Genomic DNA, 25017 nt, shown 5'->3' on the forward strand with positions numbered 1-25017 from the left:
ATAGCAATTAAACTCTTCATACTTACAACATGGTTCTGTGAATTGCACCAACTGCCTAAAATATGTTATTAACTTGTGAACATCGTATGTTTTAGTTGAAAATCAAGAAAGATCAATATGGCAAATAATGTATATTCACGTACACGTATTTAACGCTAATTAAGTTATTAGAGTGAAATTAAAAGTTTATGATAGAAAATGAATTAAGAGGTAGAGCCACCAGGCTAGGGCTTACTCACATTGTTGCTCCTGGATGTATGGAGTTATAAATTGCAATGGGAAGTAATGTATATTCGTGTGCAACCTTCATTCCAATTCACTTGATTTTTTACGTTTCAATTTTGTTCATACTATTAGCATTGAGACGCTAATATTGTTTGGGGTTTTTTAATCTACATTACTGACTTAAAAAGAACCAATGAACTTCTTTTCTTTATTTAGACATTTCAAATTATCATAGTGGAGGAGACTGATGACCACGACGTGTCATTTATATGCCTTGTAGATTGATTGCTAGAAACAAATGATACATAAGGTCAACTTTTTTCGAAGCTCTATTAAATATATATCAACTTTTTCTGGATGCGTTGGTGAAAATAGTGCTGATTGATCAAGTTGCAGAAGTAAAATAATAATAAGTGAGGTGAAAATTAAATCGCAGACATACTAGTTCAAATTTACATCAGGTTTCATGACATGATGAACATAAGTACATAACATAAGCACATAACAATTGCACACAATTTGTTACCGCCAAGTAGCCAACGCTCCTAAGTTCTCAGCTTTTCACTTCCCGGGTACAAAGTTTGTGGCATATGACCAAGCATTGTTGTTAACAGGGTCAGCCAAGTGGTCAGCTAGGTTCTCAATCGGTCCCTTTCCTGTAACAATAGCTTGCACAAAAAACCCGAACATCGAGAACATGGCCAGTCTTCCATTCTTGAGCTCCTTCACCTTGAGCTCAGCAAAAGCCTCGGGATCGTCTGCAAGCCCTAATGGGTCAAAGCTCCCGCCGGGGTACAAAGGGTCTACAACCTCACCGAGCGGCCCACCGGCAATTCTGTAGCCTTCTACCGCACCCATCAAAATAACCTGTGTTGCCCAAATTGCCAGAATGCTTTGGGCATGGACCAAGCTCGGGTTTCCCAAGTAGTCTAATCCACCCTCACTGAAGATTTGAGCTCCAGCCTTGAACCAAACAGCTTCGCCGAATTTGACCCCATTACGAGCCAAGAGTTCGGGGAAAACACAGCCTAGGGCGCCTAGCATGGCCCATCTGGAATGGATGACCTCGAGCTCACGGTTCTTGGCAAAGGTCTCGGGATCAGCTGAGAGCCCAGCTGTGTCCCAACCATAGTCACCGGGAAACTCTCCAGTGAGGTAAGACGGGGCTTCGCCGGAGAATGGGCCCAAGTACTTGACACGGTCAGGGCCGTACCATGGGCTGCCGGATGAAACATTTTTGGACTTGGCTGCGGTTTTGCGCATGGTAACTCGGCCCTCACCGAGGAGGTTAGATGTAGAGGAACCGAGCTTCACAGCTTGGCCAGCTAGAGAAGGGGAGGAGAGAGCCATTGTTGAGGAAGCCATTTGTGGAAAGTGTTGAGACCTCTCTGCTTAGACAATGGAAGACGGTGAGGGCCGAGTGTTTGTGTTTTGAGTAGAGCCGTTAGTGGCTATTTGTATAGGGTTTTGTGTGGGGTCCTTTATCTCTTTGATATCTTCATCTCTATTCTTATTGGGTGAAAATGAAGTTTGAAGATTTTTCCCATCTACGAACCTCTTCATTTCCAGTTGGCCTCGTATGCTCTACGTACCAAGTTTAGTTCAAAAAAAGAAAAAAAAATGCAGATACAAAAATGGAAATCTGTTGTGGATATTCTTTGCTTTGATCTCCAGCCAATAGACGATGACCACGTCGGCTTTGGGATGAGGGTAATGGCTGCTTAAGATTCTAGGATAATTCTACCAAAAAGATTCTAGGATAAGAGCAAGATGTATCGGTTCCACTTCCATGTAATGTACAACCAGCTGTTAATTAGCAAAGAATACGTATGTATACGAAGGAATATTAATACCAAAATAACAACTCGATCAGGTGACCCCATAACCGAGTTCATTTTATAATTCGAGTCCTTACATCTTTGTAAAAGATTAAATTTTGGAATCATCTAATAATTCGAATCAAACCATATGAAGTAAACGGACGAACACAGGTTCTTGATCAATGCGCATAATTTCGGTATGAGCTTAATTTTCTGCAAGAAGTTCATTTGAAGGGGCCTAGACTTAAAAAGGGACAGTCCATACTATTAATTAGATTCTGTTTCCAGCATGTCATTTTAAACTGCACTACATAAATGATCTGTTCCATTCAGTGTAATGCTGTTCATCTTCAGAATGGAAATCTGAAGTTGGGAAGCAACATGTGGTTATTTATGAGAGCTCCAAACAATCCATGCACGATGGCCTGAAAGACGAAAACTGAAAGTAGAAGTAGGAATTTTCTGTAACTTTGTATCTACAAGTGAAATAATATCATGGACTTATGCAGAGGGTTGGGTATGCATGAATCTACAGATCAGTGAAATGATAGAAATCTTGAAAGTTCATAACCATTCTAATAGACAATGTTGATGTCTAGTTCTAACTTCTAACAAGGTTTTACATGGAAGGACGTTCTCATCATACTTTCTGCAATATGTACTCAGATTGGATTACATATTCCAGGCCATCAGCCAAAAAAGTATAACATATATAGGTCGTTGCCCAGCTTCCATTCCGTGTACATGTATAAAGATCATTAAATCAGCATTATAGCCTTACAGAGATGTTCCCCTGGTCAGCTGCTGACCAGGGATTTTATGGTCAATCACCGTCCGATTTCAATCGGACGGTTGACAACTCTCTAACTTTTTAAAAGATGAAAGCTGTCAACCGTCCGATTTCAATCAGACGGTGATTGACCATGAAATCCCTGGTCAGCAGCTGACCAGGGGAACATGACTCATAGCCTTACAGAGATGTTCCCCTGGTCAGCAGCTGACCAGGGATTTTATGGTCAATCACCGTCCGATTGAAATCGGACGGTTGACAACTCTCTAACTTTTTAAAAGATGAAAGCTGTCAACCGTCCGATTTCAATCGGACGGTGATTGACCATGAAATCCCTGGTCAGCAGCTGACCAGGGGAACATGACTCTATAGCCTTATAGGCTTTCATATATTGCTCGTCATTTTCTTGATGCATCTAATTAAGTTGGAGAAAACAAGATGCCAGTGAATCTATTACCATGATTTCTTGCAATTAATGCTGCTCAAAGACGATTGAGTTAGTATATCAGTATATGGGTGAAGATTTCACATGGAAATTTTAGTACAAAGCAATGTAATTAAGAAAACAGATCTGTTGATATATATATTCCTTTCCATCGACAAACAAGTTTCATCAACACAAATTAAGCACACTTGAATGATATCCCATTTACAACAATGGGACGCACACTTGGTTAAACCGATCACTTCTCTCCTAAATTCTCAAACCTCACTTTCCGGGAACAAAGTTTGTGGCATATGACCAAGCATTGTTGTTAACAGGGTCAGCCAAGTGGTCAGCTAGGTTCTCAATCGGTCCCTTTCCGGTAACAATAGCTTGTACGAAGAATCCGAACATGGAAAACATGGCCAGTCTTCCGTTTTTGAGCTCCTTCACCTTAAGCTCAGCAAAAGCCTCAGGATCGTCTGCAAGCCCTAAGGGGTCAAAGCTCCCACCGGGGTACAATGGGTCTACTACCTCACCGAGAGGCCCTCCCGCAATTCTGTAGCCTTCAACTGCACCCATCAAGATAACTTGTGTTGCCCAGATTGCCAAAATGCTTTGAGCGTGGACTAAGCTTGGGTTTCCCAAGTAGTCTAGTCCCCCCTCACTGAATATCTGGGCTCCAGCCTTGAACCAAACAGCTTCTCCGAACTTGACTCCATTACGAGCTAGGAGTTCAGGGAAAACACATCCTAGAGCCCCGAGCATGGCCCATCTTGAATGGATGACCTCGAGCTCACGGTTCTTGGCAAAGGTCTCGGGATCAGCTGAGAGCCCAGCTGTGTCCCAGCCGTAGTCACCTGGAAACTCTCCAGTGAGGTAAGATGGAGCCTCACCGGAGAATGGCCCCAAGTACTTGACACGGTCTGGGCCGTACCAAGGGCTGCCAGACGACACATTCTTGGACTTGGCTGCGGTTTTGCGCATGGTGATTCTGCCCTCACCGAGGAGGTTAGATGCAGCTGGACTGAGCTGCACAGCTTGGCCAGCCAGAGAAGGAGAGGACAGAGCCATTGTTGAAGCACCCATTTGAGAAAAATGAAACTAGTCTGGTTAGACTTGGACAATGGGATCTGATGACTGTTTGTTGTCTGATTGTCTGATGGTAGAGACCTTGGTGGGGGTATATTTATAGCTCTGGTGCCATGGATTATGCATTATCTATGTGATATCTTCATCTCTCTTCTCATTGGTGAAAATGAAGTTCAAAGATTTTCAAGATTTCTTCCTGTGATCCTTTCCAGTTGGCTTGATATGTTCCACTAGTTTAATTCGGAAATCTGAAAGAAAATTAAAAGAATATATCAATTTTCTTTTTTTGGAGTTTATATACTTTCATCTGTAGCCAGTAGAATTTCCAAGTAATGACTTACTCATTTCCAGTTGGCTTGACATTTTATATGGTGTTGAGAGCATATTCAACATATGCTTTGATCTCAGTCCATTAGATTTTTGGTAGGCAATTGGTAGGTACACCTTCCGATGAGGCTAATGACACCAAAAGATTATAGCAAGGAAATATTTACAGGTGAAAATTTGTGACACTGAATCTAACAGGAAGTTAGTATTTCAAGTGTCAAAATTTGTCACTGAAATTGATGTTACTGTAAAGAAAATCCTTGAATTTTATATCATTTGAGATATAGATGGTGCAGATCACATCCAAAATGTCATGATTGAAACTGGACTAGGATTCTGAACTGGGAATTTTTAATGCAGGGAAGTAGGATTCTAAAGTTGAACTGCTAGTATACCGGAGTTCTATGTTCTTTAGTGGGAACTGAACTGAAACAAAGTGATCGATTCTCATGCGCTGAGTCCTAAGAGTAAACCATACATATTCATCGATTTCATCCTAACCTCATTTGGCTTCATTGAGCGTAAAATAAATGATATAACCTTGTTTTCCTGTACTGGAGCATGTAGTTAGCTAAAGCGTCTCAGCAACATCATCGCTAAACAATCTGGAATCTAGTGTAGTTTAGAAAGTGACCGAGGCAACTCATTGTCATCACATTTTTACTGTTAAATCAACTACATGAGATTCACAGGAACTCAAATACTAACTTGTGTGCTATCTTATATGAGATTGCCCGTTACCAACAAAGATTCTAGAAGCAACTCATGGTCATACAGTTAATCAACTACATGATAATCATTGCAACTCAAGTAATACATATATGAGTGCCCTAAACAAACAGAGATTCTAGCATAGCTAAGCCATATTACAAACCAGGACAAGAAAGCAAACTTACTAGTTGACACAATACCGACTGAGGAATAAACCTACCTGTTGGAGTAAATGTAACTTATTTATAATGTCGAGAGCAGTCGACACCTCGGATTTAAGAGGAGTCAGGTATCCAATCTTTTGGCATTGAAGATTTGAATATTCGGAGAAGCAATGTCCTCTCCTTTCTCCCTAGCTTCTTTGCACCATATCCACGGAATGCACCAAGCTTAAGTGCCTGTTTCCCTTCTTCCACCGCTCTTTTTCTCACGGCCACCAATAAATCTGTCCCTTGTGGATCAATGCTGCTCTCTTCTTTTTCACTTTCACATTTCTCTTTGTTCCCTGTAATTGAACTTGCACTATCATCTGCTAATTTGACAGACTGATGTTTGTTGTCTTCATCACTCTTAGCTGCTTCTCCACGGACGCCCTCATCACAATTAGGGCTATTGCTTCCCCACCATCTATTGGATGCAGTTGATAAACCTTCAGATGGGAATCCATATTTAAACTCTTCCAAGGTTGTACCTGTAGTCAAGCTTAAGGAGAGAATATTTTGGGGCCGTCCAGTCTGAACATTTTTGCTTCCTTGCTGCTGCAAATTATTAGAAGCCATGATACCTTGTGGTTTCGACTGCATTACTGGGTGTTGGGAGCCACTGCATTTAAAAATGAAGGGCGAAGAATATGAAAGAGAACAATGACAAAAAATAGTTTCCCCAGGAACATTTAATGTAATGACCAATCTGCCGGTCAAAATGTCTATCACAGCTATTAAGTTGGTTCGTACAAAACAAGAAGTAGAATCTACCAAAAGTAATGTCACAGAGGGGAATATCAAAGATGAGTGACATTAAACAACTAAGAATTCAAACACCACCAGGCAGCAGCTTTATATTAGTATTTATGATTCTCAGACTCTTCTTCATACATAGTCAAATCTTCATTAACTTACAAGGTTTGATGCCTATCTGCTTCATCAATGATCTAAAGATAGGATTTTGATATGATTTATTTTCAATATCCAACAATTTTTCCTACCCATGTGTATTTCTTTTTCAGTATATCATTAGATGTGCACCATAATCTTCTTTTCTCTCTGGTTAAGTAACCATAACCCAAAAGCACCCAACTCTAAGTAAATCTAGGCCTAACTATGAGTCATCAAGTAATCTAGAGGATATACAGTCAGGGGGATCAGCAAGCATGTAGAAGCCCGAGTCCCGGGTGTGTCCCAACTCAGCAACACCATGAACAGATAAACGTGATGCAAAATGCTCTCCTAAACTTCAAGCAAGAGTCTTCCTTACCATAATCTATAAAATAACATCTCAAGCACGCGTAAGCTCTTCTTTTCAAATGCAGATGTCACATTTGACTACACCAAATACAGGATAAGATTCTCCGAAACTAGATTGCCAAAAAGGTTAGATCTTTATGTACCGATCTTTAGCATCTAACTTAGTTGCTTGTATTCTTCTGCAGAGAAATTCCATTCTCTACAAACAAACATGCTGCAAATTGCACTCCTAATCTTTTAACATAACATCTCAAGCACCAATAATCCCTTCATTTTCTAAATGCAAGGATTCAAAAGTAAGGTGTTTTTAGCCTTTATGTACCAATCTATGGCATCCAACTCAAAATCTTTTCATCTTTTTCTAGAGTAGATTTCAAAATCATATAGCAACACACACATGAATCACACAAGGGCATCCACATATACATAGAACCAATCCCATCATTAAAAGCACCGACCTTTTTGGAAGTACATTTCTTGGTTCCAAAAGGGCAATCCCAAAAGCATGAATTTGAAGCTTCCTTCGGGAATCAAACGTAAGACATAAAAACGCAAAGCACAGAAAAAAGACAGAGAGAGAGAGTAGCTGGCTTACAATTGGGCTGTTGTTGTTGCTTCTCCTGTAGTCTGGCTACTGCTTAAGCTCTCATTTCAGACACCCAAAAATGGAGAGCTCAAAGTCGAAGAGAGCGTCTGGTAATTGCGACATGAATTTCCATTTGCAACGCAAAAACTGTGTTTAGTTCTATGTTGTTTTGGCAACGGTCAACACGTGGCGCAATCCTGTTATTTAATACATGTTTTCAACGGTCTGATTTCATCTCTCTTTTGCGGGACCAAAAGAACTGGTAATTTGGGGACCATTGAAATCCACCGTTGGAAGTAGTTGAACAGTCAGGATTCGAAATTGTAATCCTATTATACATGTGCGTGTATTTTTCATCCCAATTTTTTTTTTTTTTTTTTTACACATAAATTAACTAGTTTTGTACTCATGTGATGCACCCCCCGGAGTAATAAGTAGGAACATGATGTGTTTCGGTTTTCAAATTTAAAAAAGGTACATATGCCCAGAGAAATTAATTTAGAGCTCATGATCTTGAGATTCAAAAAGGTATAGAATCTGGTTTATGAGGTATGTTTATGGTGTCTATAATGAAGCTGACTCACTAAGCCAAAGCTAGTCAGCTGGAGGTTAAATGAAACTTTCAAAATTTTCAAGTTAATATCAAAAGCTGAAATCAAGAAGTTCATGAATAGCAGCAATCAAGTGATCGAGCTTCTATTCTAATGATGTACATACGATTATTATATCCCATGTTCCTAGACCAAGAAAAAGATACTAGTCACTAATTGATCTGCCTCATAAAAAATAATTCCTATGATGCTATAGAATTTTCACATGAATAAATTTCATTGTAGCGTGGACATGAACCTGAGATGCTAAGAACTTGGTAGTAGATGGCATCTTAAGTTCCTTCCCTATCTATTAGAAGCTGTCTTATCTTTCCTCCCGGCAAGAATCATTGAAATTTGTAGGCCTCGACTGAATGCTTGGTTGAAGAGCAACCGTGTTTGGAACTCTGAGACAAATGGGAACCATGACAAAATGGCAACCGGCATGAAGACTACCACTCCCATTATGTAATCATAGGCTCTTCCCAGCTCCTTAATTGATTCCCAGAATCCTACTCCCTTAACCATTGGCCTGCATACTTGCCCGATCTTGAAAGGACAGAATAAAATTAGTTTTAGTGAATATAATCCATTAGCAACCAAAATACTCCCTATTTATTTTAGTACATTCTGATTGCTGAGGAGTACTCAATGGTTGATATACTATAAGAAGTGTACTAGTATATGAAATGTGAAATCTGAAGGCACTATGTGCAGAGACCACAGACACAGAAAAGATTTGACTTACAAGAAGTAGTGCCCACCCTGTGGGCAAGAAGGCAAGAATAGCAGCAAATAGATCTGAAATTGTAAGGCCACAAACTACAAATAGGACAGTCATGACTGACATGAAGCCAAGAAAAAGAAGCGCCTTCAGAATTCTGAACATGAGCTGAAAGTCAGTGCCAAATCTTCGTCTACCCATTGACACCATCTGACAGAAACATATCAAATGAATAAGCAACATGAAACTATATAAAGTTCCCAGGAAAAATAATAATAATGATAAAAGGCAGAAAATGGTATGCACAAACTGTCATTTTATTTATTAACTCGCTTAGAACCAAGTCTAAACAACTTATACTTCAAAAATATTCAAAGTTACATGTAAAATATTGGTTTAAGCTCTAAAAAATGTTTAATGCTTTATTTGCAATTTTCATTTGCATACCTTTAAGACGAGAAGCACCGTTACCATAACCACCCAAGAAAGTCCATAAACCTGCACACAAAATTAAAAAGGTGGTCAATTCCGAGCGTTAGAAAGCTATGGGTATTGATGTGCCAACAAGAGACGACAATGTACTCGTTTATATTTGAACATAAATAGTACCAGTAAACTCTTGCTGAAATGAGCTATATCGAGGTGGTAAACAATCCCATATTGGTAAAAAAAGAAGCGACATGCAAGAATTATCTCAATAATTCTTCCACGGATAATAGTGTGCTTGAGGTGTTCCTGTTCTTCATCCCACCATGATTCCCAACTTTTGTCAGGTGAGATCCCAATACCACCACGATTTCCCATCCACCTCTTCCAATCCGTCCAATCATCTACAGTTTTTTGCCAGTCAAAGCTGGACGGATTAAAGATAAACGGAGCAAACAACCAGGAAGCAACCAGAAACCACATGGAGAACGTGATGAAAAAATACAGATTTGAACTCCTATATGCACTCCCATAGACTCCATACACAATCAGCAGAATCAACAGCTCCAACCCTTTCACAAAGTGACTTCGTGAGTACAGCCTGTAGTTATCGGCAAACTTTGCATGAAAAACAACAAAACCACGGCCAGTTGCTCGATATTTAGATCCTCCATGTAAGATTGTCCTTCCGTAGTAATGTGCTTTTGTTCCTAGTTGGAAAGTGAAGAAAACAGAGGCCAGCTGCAGCTGCATGATGATGAAATCACCCAAGGCAGTGCGAAATCCTTTCTCCAGACCAATTTCCATAACCATGGGAAGGACCAGCAACAAGCCCAGTTGAAAGACAGACTGTGTAGCCAGAGCTTGTTCAAAAGCCTTGGTCTGATGTATGGCTGGGCTATCCAGGATCTCACTTTCCAATCCACTCATAACCATATATAGACGTCCATATAAAAACACATAGACAGTCAGCACAGTTACCTGAAACAAAATAGTATCTGTATCAAACAGAATAACATTGTGCCAAAATACTGCACTCCGAGAACATCTACCCAGAAAAGTAAAAAACCAAAGCCAACCAAAAAAAATCCTCAAATCTACACTTGTTTCCTATTCAACACTAAGATTCAATCAATTTGATTGTATAGTAGGATGACTTCTTTATCAATGGCACCACTAAAATAAAAAAGAAATACACTAAAGTAAATCTGTATTACAAAATAAATAGTGGTAAGCACTTAGATCAACAAGCAGTTGACCCGGAGCTGTCATCAACATATGAACTGGGTAGCATGCATAATGGTTATACAGTCATTTGAAAATCCAATCCCTTCACATGAATCAAAATCACCTAACCTAGTACTTTAGACAAAGGATGATTTAACGAAGTGGTTGGTTATAAACTCTAAATATTGTCTATAACTCATTTATATAATGTATAAACTATGAAAGAACCAAGTCAACTAATGAAAGAAGGAGGTTTGGTTCGGATGACATACCATACTACTAAAATAGAACCCAACTGTTGTGAAGTAAAAAGACAGCATTCTATAGAAATCAAATCGACGCCCAAGCCTATAAACATCACGGCTAAGTGTCTGCTCTCCATTTCCATTTGCCACTTTAGCCTCGAAAAGCGATATTTGATTCATTCCAACATCACGCCCCTTGCCTACTTGGATATACTCATGATGTGTTATAAATCCCCCACGCAGAACAGAATTATATCCTGAAGACATATAAACAATTAGTCAACATGCAATACTTACTGGAAAGGGATCTTCTGGTGAATGAAAAATTTACCTGAAAATATATCCTCGCTTAAGTTAATTACTTTTGATGCTTTGCTTATGCCGCCCCTTGTTATGTGAAAGATTCTGTCAAAAATATCAGGATGGCCATAATGAAACCGTACCCTGTCAAGGTAGAATGTCATTAGATGGATACTTGAATGGTAATAGTATAAACAGGGGGAAATGACAAAGAAAGAAGATGATGCTAGTAACTCTAAATTTAAACTGAACTGTAGCTCAAGTTGAATGAAAAATTTAAGGCATACCTCAGGGGATTTGCCAAAATTCGTTGGCCTATAGTCACAAAACTTGTTTCTTGATTGGACATGAACCAAGCGAGTGATGAAACACTGAAGATCAGAGGTTGACCATAAGAAAAATAAGCATGTAACAGTGCAAACAAGGAGAACATATTTTACACAATCCCAATCGTAGCAGTCATGAAGGTCCAAAATATTGTGAAGAAATATATGAAAAGGCTGACCTTCCGGTAAATATATGTTCCCTTAGACCCAATATTGTAGGTTTCCGCTGCCCCCGTCGAGGCTTTAGAAATTCCTCCAATACATTTCTCATTTTGAAAGCTTCCTCAAAATAATTATCCTGTAAAAAGATATTCAAAAAGACACTAAGCACCTTTTTCCTTTTTAGCAATTCGAAAGCACAGTTAATCGCTTTCTATTTTGACATAAAGGTGCAATGATTGCTACCTGATTCATGTCAATGGTTTGCAGGGCTTCTCCACGAGTAAATACGATGGCATGGTTTTGATTTTCAGGTTTTCCTTCACCAATTACTGTTGGAGGACCTGGAAGCTTGATGCGGTATATTTCCTAGCAAAGCAATAAGATTCCTCAACTGAGTTATTGACTATTGGCCACATTTGCTGCTTATATGAGACGTTAAGCTCAATAAAGGTAGGTAAAATTCCATTGTAAGTGTAGATTCTAGATGGTACTGAGATAACAGATAAGTGCACAGAACTAATATGTAATTTTCTTCCTTACCTCATCCCATTTGTCACCTCCCTTGACCAGAACAGAAAAATGAATCTTTTGGGATTTTCCATTCACTGTCTCCTCTCTTGTATCTATGTAAGCAACACGTAGAGATGGATACCTACAAAACAGTTTCATATGTAAAGATGATACCAATTATTCAAATAACAAAGGAAACTACATAGTGTTCATTTTATGGTGATAACTCACGTTAACATCAGCTTGAGAATATTAGTGTAACAACTTTTGTCTCGGGCTTCAGTGGAATTCTTCTGTTCACCATAGACCTGACAAGAAACTACATAAGTGAACTTCAAATCTGCCAGAGCTTGTGCCCGATCAAGAATATCCTTCTCCTCTTTTTCACTTAAAATCTGGGCTGCGTCGCCTCCATAAACACCTGCAAATATCCGTTTTCCACAGTATTAGCTTGTACAGATTTTCGAACTAAAATCAGGAATGTCAATCTGGAGTTGAAACACAGTATATGTCAAAGGACCACTAACCACCATCTCCTGCTGTTTCCAGGATACATTGAAGGTCTAGAGCCTTCCTATAGTACATCATCCCTCTCACTAGAAAAAAATATAGATAGGATGTTAGAAGTTCAGAATTGGAAATGATACTTGTATAAGAGACAAAGTTACAGATCATGCAGACCTGTTCTAGAAAGTGTCTGTCCCCTGTAAGATACCCACTGACGAATTAACTCCGACTTGTCCTTTTCAGAGTACTGACTTTTATGTTCATTTATGCGGTCCAGGAAATTTGTCCATTCATCTAGTTGGCAGTCATATAGTTGGTTGACAGGTATCAGTTTATATACGTTCCAAATAATGTAAAAAGAATAATCTAGAAATGAGACTGAAATGCACCAGGATATATCTTCTGCAGGTAGAACAAAATTGAGATTCCATCCTCATTTTCCTTGGTAAGTTCCTCATCAGAATAAAGAACATCTTCTTTGTAATAAGGAGTCAGAACACTGAACCATAAATCAGGAAAAAGTGAGATTGTATACAGGCAACTAGTGAAATTTTAGAAGACCACAACAAAACACATGGTTGGCAAAAATACAAATTCATTCATTAAAAATAGATCCTGAAGCATATGAGTACTCCTAGAAAACAGAAAGAGAAACATAACTATACTAGAATTCCAAAATGTCGGCAGAAAAACTATAGTGTTCCTTTACCTTTGACCTAATTGCAGAAATATGTTAGTTGTAAAGTGATTTTTTATTTTTTTGTTAATCCTAGTTCACTAGCAACCTAAAAGTTCCCATTGACAAACCGGGTGTTTATAATGACTGACCTAAAGGAGAGCATGTCACGAACTTTGGGAGCATTTGGCATGTTCATGAATAAGGAGTTCGCAAAGAAAGTAATGCGCCTGCGAGCATCCAAGTTTTGGGGCACATTGATGGCAGATTCCTTGACGGTCAAAAGCAAATGAAGCCTAACGACCTATGTCAATGTAGAAGATAATAAGACCAAAAGATTTTGGATCTTCGTTAATGTCTTTAACATAAGAATATCTGCCAAAATTACCTTCTCTCTCCAAGATGGATTTTGGGCAAGATATATGTTGATTTTTTGAAACCTTTGCTCCTTCTTGACATTTTGACCCTCTATGTAGTGAGCTGCTTCGAGGATTCTACAAAGAAAGAAGGAAACCTATTAACATATGGAAGCCAAAGAGGCCCATTTGGTGGTGAAATATAACAATATTTGCTGCCTCCAGTATGCATTGATTTCTCAGTACTTACTCATGGCCATTGATCATTACATCCTGTGTTATAATCTCCATGATATCTTGAAGGACATTGATTATCTGACGCAAGGAATTTTCGACATTCTCATCTTCGGCTAGCTGTCAACATACCAATTTAATAACTCAAACAGGACACTGTCTAAACAATATCTATCAGTTTCACTGCTGAAAACAGCAGTGAAGAATTAAGCAAGCGTTGAAGGAAGTATATTACCAAGAGTTTGAGAAACTTCTCCAACCTCTCACTAAGAAATGGCAGCCCACTCATACGGAAATTAATCAAAAACCTCTGCTGCTGTATACTACTGTCTACTTCATAACATATCTGCCTTACAATCCTGTTATATAAAACGAAAGAAACATTCATGAAGCTTCTTATCAAAGACTGCTAGGGTTTCTTTTCTTGTTGAGACTAAAAGATTTATATGTGCAGATGGTGATCTAAATATTTCAAGTTGCTATGCTTCTTCTGACTTACATCTTATCGGCATCATCATCAAGAAGGCCAAATATAATATCCCTGAGTGTCTCATAGCATTCAATCACTGCTGAGTACATATAATCATCATTCCTAATCTTTCTGAATAAATCATCATCCGACTTCCCTGTAAAATCCTTTGCCATGTCTAATGCTATTGGAATCTTCACATGTGAAAACAGACTATGAGTCACGTATAGGCTTTACATTGAGTGTACAATGAACATATCAAGCCAAGAAAAGTGAATACCTTGCTAGCAAGCAAGAAAGGAGGCCACTGGACAACAGAAACATCACTTGAAGAATACGGAACAAGCAGCAGATCCCTATCCCTGAATGGTTTGAAGTCGAATATAGTCAGAAATATGAAGAGATGTGTTAAACAAAGTAAATTACAGAGCACGAAAAAATCCTAACCTATTGCTGATCAGGTCTTCCATTCGCATAGAATTTATAAATTCATTCCAGACCTGAGAGAAATTAGCAATGTTCTTTCGAACAAGTACTTCATCCTGCCAGGTAAGTGCTTATGGTTAGCCTTAAGATATAGAAGCTGAAAGGTTATAAGTAATGTAGATAGAAAGGAAGAACCATAATAATTAGTTAGATACCAAAATGTTTGAGTTTGGTATGCAGAAGAATTTATATTTGGTATGAAATACATTACAGAAAGCAAAATTAACTGAATCTCATCTACAAGAGAGCAGTATGAAAGCACTGATGAAAGAGTACCACCAAGTGTTTCTTCTTTCTGGCATCCTTATTCTCTGACGATGGCATAAGCCGATCACTGAAAGCTGAAGGCACAGACTCAAATCTGGACCGCAACATCCCAAGTGTTCGTATCTGAGAGACAACAAATGAATAATCCTCAAACCCAAGCTGGAGACCAATCTTAAACACATATTTGTAAACATAAAAGATAATATATAAAAAGGAAAACAGATATGTAAAGCTGAGCGAGAATAAATATGCCACTGACCTCCCCCAAATGGCTGAAGGCTCCGTGAATCCCACCAAACAGAGTAGAAAATATTGCATACCATATTTGTGCATCCATAAAATATACCTATGTACAGATAAATCATTGGCAAAGTGGTAAATTGAATAATATTGTTCAAGAACAGAGGACTTTCACTTGAACAAATTCTTCATCGATTCACTTACCAGGATAATTGGAGTCCATATTGCAATGACAACACCAATATTATGAGTTGCTACATCAGTTCCAAATTTATAGTTAGATTGCAGACAAAATTAAAGTAAAAAACCGTAAAACATAGTTCAATAAGTTACCATTCGGAAAGAACTCATGCCATTGGTAATTACTGATAGGCATATCCATTATCAACTTTGTTGGTGCAACAAGCGGCAATATCTATTTCCAGATTATACAAATTAATGTCAGGTAAAATAAAATAGAATAAAATAATAACTGAGTTCAACAGATCCTCAAAGAAACTTCTGTTTACAGTAAATGAAACTTGGTTCTAAAAATTTAGCAGAACGCACCCCCAGGAAAAGGAATGCTTATTCTCTAGGTCTAAAATCAAAGACCCAGTAGACATGATTTTGGTATTTGTGATCAATACTTTGACAGGGTAAAGAACTGTTTCAAGTCTTAATTAAAACTGAAAAAGCTCTAGGTGAACAATTTTAGGAGAAAAGTCTATATAAATGACCAGGGTCTTTTTTTCTTTTTTTTTTTTTTGAGTTCAGGCTAAAGGACTTGAGGAGTCATGTTGACTAGGAATTAGAAAGCATGTGTTTTTTTCTTTTTTTAAACATATGTTGCATCTGGTTTTCCACAGTGATCTTTTCCACAGGCCAATGAGAACATCAGGTTATTTATCATTCCATCCTATCATCTTCCCTAATGAATTTGTTGCTTTCTTTCTCATAATCTCTAAACCTATAGATGATGCAGTAATTTTCAAATATAACTTATAAATGTTGTCAGGGAAACACTGAATTAATACTATTTCCATTCATAATTCATTACACGTGGGATAAGGCTAGAGATAAATTGTGGTGAAAGGATTTGATAAATGAAACAGGATTATAATCCCAAAGTTGGGAGAGGTTAAGTAAGAAAAATTTACGAGAAAATATGCCACATGATCTTCAAAAAAGCAATTGACTTTTAAGTTAAGGCTGTCAGGATGAAGTACTATGATTTACGAGAAGTACCATACGAGTCTGAATGAATTCTAGTAGAAACAAAGCAAGACTTTAGGATAATTAAGAGAAATAACCTCCACATAATAGCTGAACGCTAGCTTGCTGATTAGCAGCATGATCCAGAACAATGTATATCTGATTAAACAAAAGGATAAATCTGTCATATGAGAAAAATCTGTAATATGAGAAAAAATTACCAGAAATCAAATCGAAAGTAATGATTAATGGCTGGGCAACTTAACAAAAATGTAAGGGTATATCATATATGACTAAAGAGACAAGCAGCAAAACCCCTAAGGGACCATACACATTCTATGCCTCTCTCAAAAGATGAAGAATAAAGAACAAATGAAGATTTTTTTTTCCTTACTTCAGCAGTGAGAAGACATCCTCATGCATTCCTCTTCCGACATACAGTTTTGGCTGCAATATGGCCACAAAGAAGAGTCATATGAGCCTAGCTAAAACACCAAGAAAAAGAGTATGACATTATAGGAGAACATGAACTTTGGTTAGACCAAAGAAAGAAATTCTTGCCTGAGCCCACCACATAAAAAGAGTGACAATGCGCCAGTTGGAACGCTCTATGTGTCTTCGTAAAGGTGGAAGAAAAAATAGCATAGCAGCCAATAAATTAGGAACCATATAGATTGCAACAGCATAATTATAAAATGACTGATTCCGCCAATCCCGACTCCAACTACTGAAGAATTTCAGAAGCCCTGTAGGATTCTGCATAGAACTAGAATAACCAATAGGCAGAACCACAGCCCAGACAACAGCTACTGCAAATTTCAAGAGGTATCGTAATATTTGAGTGACTTTCAAGCTCTTCCATGCATTCCAACTGAGAATTATGTCCAAAGTGGCTGCAGAACATAATAGAAAAGATATCTAAGAGAAAGAGACAGAAAAAAGTATGAAAAATGATGGCATGCCATTGAACAAAGTTATGATATACGTAATATGGAATGAAATGCCAAGATCTCCCACCATAAACTATTTTTCAAACATACTTAAAAAATTTAAAACAATATCAGTACCTTGTAATAAATTAAGGAAAGCATATGTCATGAAGATGCTTAAAACACTTCTGAAGACGTCCGCTTCAAATATTGAAGTGATAGATCCAGAAGGACTCCATGCAATAATAATCATAGCCTGAAAATCAGAATATAATGAAGAACATTATGTAAGGGGAAATATCAAATAAAAGGTAAAATCTCCAACCTCCCCTTATGTACAGGAGTTGCAACTTTGACACATGTAAAAGCTCCCCTAGAGATCAAGTCTCAAGCTAATATAGCATCCCTCAACACATCCTTCTCCAAGCCGGCAGAAATTTCAATATATAGATTTTTCTTTTTCATTTTGAAAATGTCATTATTGTTTTGACTTATTCTTAACCGACAATGCCCTTAGCAGCATCAGTTTTCATGCTCCATTCTCAAACCTGCAATGCTCCGGCACTACCTAGCCTGTGACAGCCAGTCTGCCACCACCACCAAATCACAAAACAAAGCAAGAGAAAAAATGAACTCTTCCTCTTCCATAGTTCTCAAAGTCCATCACCATTTTTCTTTTTTGTTTTCTATACGAATTATTGTATTCCTACATTGTTGCAAAGTTAAAGAGCCTAGAGGGCTTTAAATCCAAAGAAGAGTTGCTATGACATTGAAAAAGATAATCATGGCAAGTCACAAATTAATTTGTCCTTCGTCCTTTCATAGACCTGATTGAAATTAATTTGGGCACTATGGCATTACTGACAGTCAAAGTTGGGACCGTTTCAGCTGCAAGGGTCATTGGAAAGTTAATGCAAGGGGAAGTGCTGTAAAAGAAGCACAATCGTATTGATAGAGACAGGAGAATTGGCTAGAGCCAAAGTTAATTGTAGCGAAGATCTTTAAATAAATAAAAGAACTAAAGAAAAAAAAAAAGATGAAAGGACTCTTATTGTTGTTGACAAAATTTTATGACATGGAGATCAGTGCAAATGCATGATTACTTATTGAGATTTTGAGAAATATAGGGAGGTTTTAGGCAATTTACTCAAATAACAAATACATAATTAAATATTAAGACTACCTGTAAAGCCAATATGAAGAATATCCACATTCGATCGAAGCTTCTGTAGAGGTGTAAAAATGTTCGGACTTCTACAAAATTTGTTTTAGGCTTCCTCCTGCCACCAGTAGCTTGATTGGTCCTCTGTCAAATATAAGGAGATCAAACAACTTTAAAAATAATAAAAAATAGTAATAATTAAAAATAAAAAAGGAACTAAACCACAGACAAGTTTGTAGGTAATAGAAATTTTTTTTCTAATTATGTGGAACGTTTTAGTTGACCCTCTCCTGCCTAGATAAATAAATAGACAAACAAACCAATATAATACCTCATTTACTGGTTGTATCCCATCTGAATGCCTAAAGAAATCTGCTTTAGCATCCATTGGCCACCCTAGCTTAAAACATTTGTCTGACCTAGAAAGAGCAAGCAGACCTTTCAGCTATATATTTTATATCTGAATGGAATCCAAGACAAAACTTTCCATCCAAGATACTAACCAGAAGTATTCATTCAAATCATCATAATTTCTCCATCTTGAATGACTTGCCTTGCCCATTTTGTTTCTCTTTGCTTCCTTTGTAACCAAAGGGAAATTCAAATTTTCAAATACGAAACTGTAATAGAAATGGCTTGTGTCAAGTAGTATGGAACCTAAAATACCATCGTTACCTTGTACAAAACCTGGTATATAGGAGTTATAACCTCCCTCAAAAAAGATTCTTCATCACGTGCTACTGTTTGGTATGTTTCTCCACTAACAGTATGAGCATTGCTATTTAAAATTCCATAGACCTCGTTCGCCATCTTAAACAATTAGGAAAAAAATTTATCATCAGAGTTTTATAAATTTCAGGACATATGGATTTAAACATTGAGGAATAATTGTGGGTATAAGAATAAGCACGGTTCTAACAGCTTTATGACAACAAAGAAGACATGAGTTCCCTAATGCGATCAAAGTAATGATAACAATAGAGACATTTGAGAAACAAGCACAAGTTTATGACATGAAATTATCCAGACATTAATAATGGTCGACCAATATGAAAAGAAAACATACATACATTATGGAAAATGTAGCATAAGCATTCAGGCATGAATCGGACATTTGAAGCTTCACCCCATATGAGAAGATAGAGAGCAATGTATATAAGTTCCAATTGTTGTTTGCTGTGAGAACCTTCGGGGAACCTGAAAAGTGGGGGAAAGAAGAGAGAGAACAGCAGATAAAAAATTACTGAGCTGAAATTATACCAAGACAATATGAATTGAACTTTTAAGGCATCAAGTTGAAACAGTAACCAGACCACTCACCGAAGATTTGTTTTACAATGCAGATAGTTATACCATGAACGATAATTCTTAAAGAATTTCTCCATCAAATGCTGTACAGTGCCACTATTCAACTGCAAGAACCTCTCTATTAGTCTTTAGTGATCACATGACAGTACAGATTATGACTACAGTTATGCAAACTTAGTGCATATAAAGTTCAAAGCAAGGCAATTTAGATATCGCATCTCAAAGGAACATTGATTACCTCATTGTAGTTCTCAGGACTTCTATGTCTTACATCAATGTTGGCAAGTAGCAAAATTAAATGTTCCCTCTGATTTGCCACATTTCCTTTCTTCATGTGCCAAAATGATAAGACAGAGTAGTAAGAAAAACCAAAACCTTGTCAGAGAATAATACATGATTGAAAATTACATCTAGAAGTAGTCTGCTAAAGCAAAAAGTCCTTGCGAACACTTCAAAAAAAAAAAGAAACACAGCTAATACCAAGTTGCCAGTCATAGAGCTGTGAGATCCATGAACAAATAAAAAAGAGCTATAAGATTGAGGTTGGTCGAGTTGATTGGATCAATAAATGTAAGCATACAAGTTGAAAGTAATTTGATAATTTTGTAACAATTCAAAAAAATTGCATGACAGGGGTGGGTATCATGGCAAAAGGTAGTTGACTTAGGAATGAAAGCCTTTCTTCTATATTCCAAGTATGGATATTGCACTAGAATTCCTTTCAGAGCATTATTTTATGTCTTTGTAAGTATCTATATACTATCCAGAAGAACAGGAGTCACTATCCATTAACAGTCATTGGATTGTCCACAGTACATTATCAATTCTAGTGGCAACCTGCCTAGTACTAGCAAATATCCTGAAATCAAGACAAATCCTTTTAGCAACGTAAACATAGTGCTCAAATCCTAAATGGGTTTAGCATACCGGTGCAAGTCTCATATGTGGGATACATAAAAAGAGAAGACAAATATAAAAGGCACTTAGAGCACAGGTTACCTGAAACCCAAAAATAGCCGAAAGCCAATCGAGTATGTCATTCACAGGTTTAATCCTCTCTGTAGGCATTGTCGACTTGTCATCAGGATTTGTGGGTTTAAAATGCATTCTTGGCATTGGAAGATTATTCACATTCTGTAGAGCACGGAGCGCTGCTTTGATCTAATATTTTTCAGGAGATGTCAGCAGATAAGGCAGTGAACAAGAGAGAAAAATAGTATTTCATGAAAATAGAGTTGAAGAGGAAGAAAAAAAAATCTCATATAATGCACATGTACAACCTCAGGAAGTTCCATAATTGTCGGTTTAACCCCGACAGTATATAATGGAAGAATGTTATAGTTTACATATTGCTCCCTTTTCCTCTTGACATCTTCAGCAATTCTCTGGGTCTGTAACAATAAAATCAATAGAACAGCCATGTGTTCAGTACCTTCTATACCAACAGGACCATTAAGAACTCGAGCAATCCCCAAATCATATAACTCAAACCTGTATGTCTATTTGAGAGGCAGGTACCACTGTCTTGAGCACATCATACAGTACAGTTGCAATCTGACAAATCCTGGCCATCTCTTCCCTTCAAGCATTCAAAAAGATATAAAACAAGATATAGTGAAATAATATAATTAGCAAACAACAAAAGAAAGGTAGTATGGCCGTATACTCAAAGACAAGACTTACGGTTTCTTTGTATATTCTCCCTCTCTGATATTTTTCTCATAGAATTGGTGGTAATACAACATGATTTCTTTTGTATCAGATTTAGCAAGCTGATGTTGTGTATCTACTTCGTCCTGCAGCAAAGAGAAATTTCAAAAATACAAAGACATTTAGTTTACTTTAAGAAGCTGAGATGTATATGACTTCTAATCATGATATTGAATTATCATTACCAAAGCATATCTATAAGTCTAGAAATTATCTTTTTTACTTCAATCCACAATTTGGTTACCATTGTCAACCTAAAGTTCAATGTTTCTCCTCTTTCTTGAAACTAATTGAACAAAGTGTTAGCTTTATATATTTTTGGATCATTGCCAAAACTCTAATAGCTTAAATTTCTAGGTCCACTAGTTGTCTACTGTGGTAGAAGAATCATAGTTCCAGGAGGTCTTGGGTTCTTCACCACATATATATTAATTTTAATTTGCACGGTGCCAGGACTGCTATTATAACATATGTTTCTCTATGTAAACATCTCCAAATGCAGAATGTAGGAGTCATAGGATAACAGGTGAACAGGGCTGCAACTTTAATGTAGATTGCTAGACCATTCCCTAAAAGTTTTAAGTTTTCAAGCTCAGTATCTTTCTAAGACCAACAACGTAAAATACAAGCTAAAGCAAAAGTACAACAGACATCAGCAGATCCGTATTTTCTTCAGTGGGAACACTAGTGAAATGTTTTACTGATGAAGTGTAATAGCAAATAACAATGTAATCTCATTTTCTTGTTTCATTTTCTTAATGATATTGAGATACAGCATCACAAGTGAACTAATCATATGAATTAAGGCCGCAAATCAGACCACTCTTCACAGAAAAGAAAAAGAATATGAGAAACCATTAACAACTCAAAGGTGTACCCTTTCAAGTCTGTGCAAAAGATGTGTCTTAAACTGACGAACTCCACGTCCACTTGATGTTGGATCCATGGTATGCGCCTTTTCAAATCCATGGAAGCGGCCTGTTTGAACAAAATATATTAATATATAGAGAATAATTCTTTTTCCACTACCCATCAAGGAAATACTTTCTGCCATATTCACAACATATAATACATATCACAATACAAATAATGATCAAAATTTAGTGCGAGATATGTGGAATAGTTGATGCCGAGAGCATTAAGAATTTAAGATTCTATCCTCATTGACAAAAGAAACTAATAAAACTCTTATTAAATTGCAATACAAAGCTTGTTATGATTACCCAACATATCTCGTCTTTTCGCTACATTTTAGAATCAATAATTTTTTTTAACTACCATCAAAGAAATACTTTTGTTCATATTCAAAGCATAATACAAACTCATAGTACAAAAATTGATAGTACTAAGCTAAGCAAGAATAGTGAAGCAAAGAATATTAAGATTGGATAGAATCATGGTTGTTGGGAGAAGAAACTAAAAAGTATATAAATATATTCTTTAAAAAGGAATATAAGGCTCATAAAAGTTCTTGGTCATATTTCCTCTCCTAGTTATTCTTTATAGTCCAGAAGCAGTAACAATTCACTCACTAGCTCCCCATTAACTTTTCTTTATCAGTGATTGGTAGCTGCATATCGAACTCTCCAAAAGCAACTTTACAAGGAGGATACAGTAGGCAACCACCAAACATTATGAAGAGCATTTGGAAGCAGCCATCGAACATTACTAAAGGTATCAGGTAGACAGAGTCAATTCGGTAGTCAATTGACCACTGAAAACTATTTAAATGTAATTGGGAAGTTTTGGACAAGAAACAGATGGTGGGAGTATTGAAACTTCCCTGTAAACTATTTAAATCCTGATCTTCAGCTACAATATGAGATTCTTTTAGCACAAGGAGGAGAAATGTGGAGTTACTTTGGGATAGTATTGAGCTTTTTAGCTTCTCTTTGGTCCTCTTGTCAAAGCATTCTAAAGGCATCCCTGTTTTTGTTATTATTATTAATTATTTCTCTTTTTGATATCATGTCCACCAAAACTATTCTCGGGGTTTCCTTATTTCCTTCAAAGGAACTCGATTCCAATTCCATATATATACCTACCATTTCCCTACTCCTCCCTTTGCTAAAACTACCAAACTAAGCAGGAACACCTTCCCTAAAAAAGTGATGAATAAATTCATTATAATAAATTGTTTAAGCTTTTATCATTTGCATTCAAATGTCAATTAAAAATTGCAATATTCAAGTGTCAAACACTATGTCAATATCAACTCCAAAAACATCGAAATCGCAAACCAATTAGACAAAATTGATAGCACAAGGGCAAAAATTGACATACAGAGATAAGCAACCCTAGGGTTGTCCTTCTCAATCTCGTTGGCAACCCGGAAAATCGGAGCAATAGACGCAAGGCACGACGGCACAACTCCACTGTCCAACGCATCGTCGCCCTCCGTCGGAAAGTCCACAACTCTAGTAGCCATTCTCGTCATTCCCCTCGACAGCGACCTCTGCGGCCACCCATCGGCCTTGGTCCCGCTGGAGCTCGCCATTTCCGAAGAGCTCCGCCAATACTACTCACTCGTTTTGGTTTTTGGGTTGATTTGATGTAAGTGAGAGGTATCATCTTTTTGGGGTTTTTATGTAGAGAAGGAAGGGGTTAAGATACTTTGGGAGGAGGGTGGGGCAAAGTGGGTTTGCTCTCAAAGCAAGAAAGGAATTGGTTTCGGAGGTGATTGGTTCTTGTTTTGTTTCGGAGCTTTTGTGAGTGCTTTTGCTTTTTCATCGCGCAGAGGAGTCTGAGGATAAACATATCTGCCATCGCCATCGCTTTTTCTCTCTCTGGGTGTTGTTCCTTTTCTTCTTTTTCGCTTCTTTCTTGTTTTAAAAATGGAGGAGTTTGCTTCGCTATGGAAGTTTACAGGGCGGGAACTATGCATGGGAGAAAGAGAGCGGTGGGCCTCCACTACTCATTGAGAATGTACGAACAGTTCTTTTATTGCAATTAAAGCCCAATTATTAAGTATGGAAATTGCTGAACTCGAGAGTCCTTTGAAATTACAATAGGGATTTTCCTTCGTCCTTAAGAGTTAAGATTATCAAAACTACTATTGTTGGTCATAAAATGTCTACGTTGTGTCTTTATCCTTGATGAATCAATCATTTTATTCTAAAGAATTTCGTAATTAATTCGTATAAAAAAAACACATTTTCTCACTTTATACTTTATTCTCTTCATTGTGTGACTCTCAACGATAAAAACTCATGTCTCAATTCATTTGTGAAATGCAGTAAGGCACTCGTTCGCGAAATATCGCAATGCTTTTGTTGCAAATCCAGATCGACGTCGTTGGTTTTGGCTGTGTTTGCTTGTGATACCTATGATGTTGTTGAGTTGTCTTAGAATGAAATTCAGAGAGCAACCGAGGCAATGCAACCTAATTGTCCTTCAACTAGTTCATCACTCTAGCTAATGACTAATTCTTGTGCCCAACTTGTTTATGTGCCCAAAATGAATGACATAAAGATAATTAAAATCTGAAATTGGTTTTATCTCCGAAAGAAACAAAGTTTGTAGTTTATTCCT

At 37.4% G+C, this 25017-nt stretch overlaps 2 protein-coding genes across 3 annotated transcripts; both read right to left on the bottom strand.

The window, feature by feature from the left end:
- Nucleotides 1-624: 624 nt before the first annotated feature.
- Nucleotides 625-4433, bottom strand: LOC133731572 (uncharacterized). Its single transcript, XM_062158946.1, has 2 exons — nt 3547-4433; nt 625-1616 (listed from the first exon to the last, which is right to left on the bottom strand). The coding sequence occupies exons 1-2, from the start codon at nt 4346-4348 to the stop codon at nt 787-789; spliced, it is 1632 nt and encodes a 543-aa protein (XP_062014930.1). The 5' UTR covers nt 4349-4433; the 3' UTR covers nt 625-786.
- Nucleotides 4434-5299: 866 nt separating this feature from the next.
- On the bottom strand, nt 5300-24319 carry LOC133725701 (callose synthase 7). 2 transcript variants are annotated; one of them, XM_062153059.1, is made up of 43 exons: nt 23770-24319; nt 22364-22464; nt 21460-21572; nt 21268-21355; nt 21057-21167; nt 20776-20937; nt 20015-20104; nt 19789-19880; nt 19539-19665; nt 19144-19278; nt 18972-19048; nt 18800-18887; nt 18490-18612; nt 17445-17562; nt 16939-17270; nt 16772-16824; nt 16476-16536; nt 15517-15598; nt 15388-15437; nt 15203-15289; nt 14956-15066; nt 14638-14732; nt 14471-14552; nt 14221-14384; nt 13957-14080; nt 13738-13841; nt 13520-13625; nt 13284-13435; nt 12845-12954; nt 12630-12749; nt 12476-12544; nt 12180-12369; nt 11979-12090; nt 11682-11804; nt 11456-11574; nt 11238-11321; nt 10982-11094; nt 10678-10907; nt 9362-10159; nt 9200-9250; nt 8777-8962; nt 7448-8577; nt 5300-6211 (listed from the first exon to the last, which is right to left on the bottom strand). In XM_062153059.1, the coding sequence occupies exons 1-42, from the start codon at nt 23981-23983 to the stop codon at nt 8335-8337; spliced, it is 5790 nt and encodes a 1929-aa protein (XP_062009043.1). In that variant the 5' UTR covers nt 23984-24319; the 3' UTR covers nt 5300-6211; nt 7448-8334. The 2 variants fall into 2 exon arrangements, with proteins under 2 accessions (XP_062009043.1, XP_062009042.1); XM_062153058.1 differs by having other exon boundaries at nt 14953-15066.
- Nucleotides 24320-25017: the final 698 nt, after the last annotated feature.

Source organism: Rosa rugosa, chromosome 1 (genome assembly GCF_958449725.1).
Source record: "Rosa rugosa chromosome 1, drRosRugo1.1, whole genome shotgun sequence".
NCBI classification, from domain to species: Eukaryota; Viridiplantae; Streptophyta; class Magnoliopsida; order Rosales; family Rosaceae; genus Rosa; species Rosa rugosa.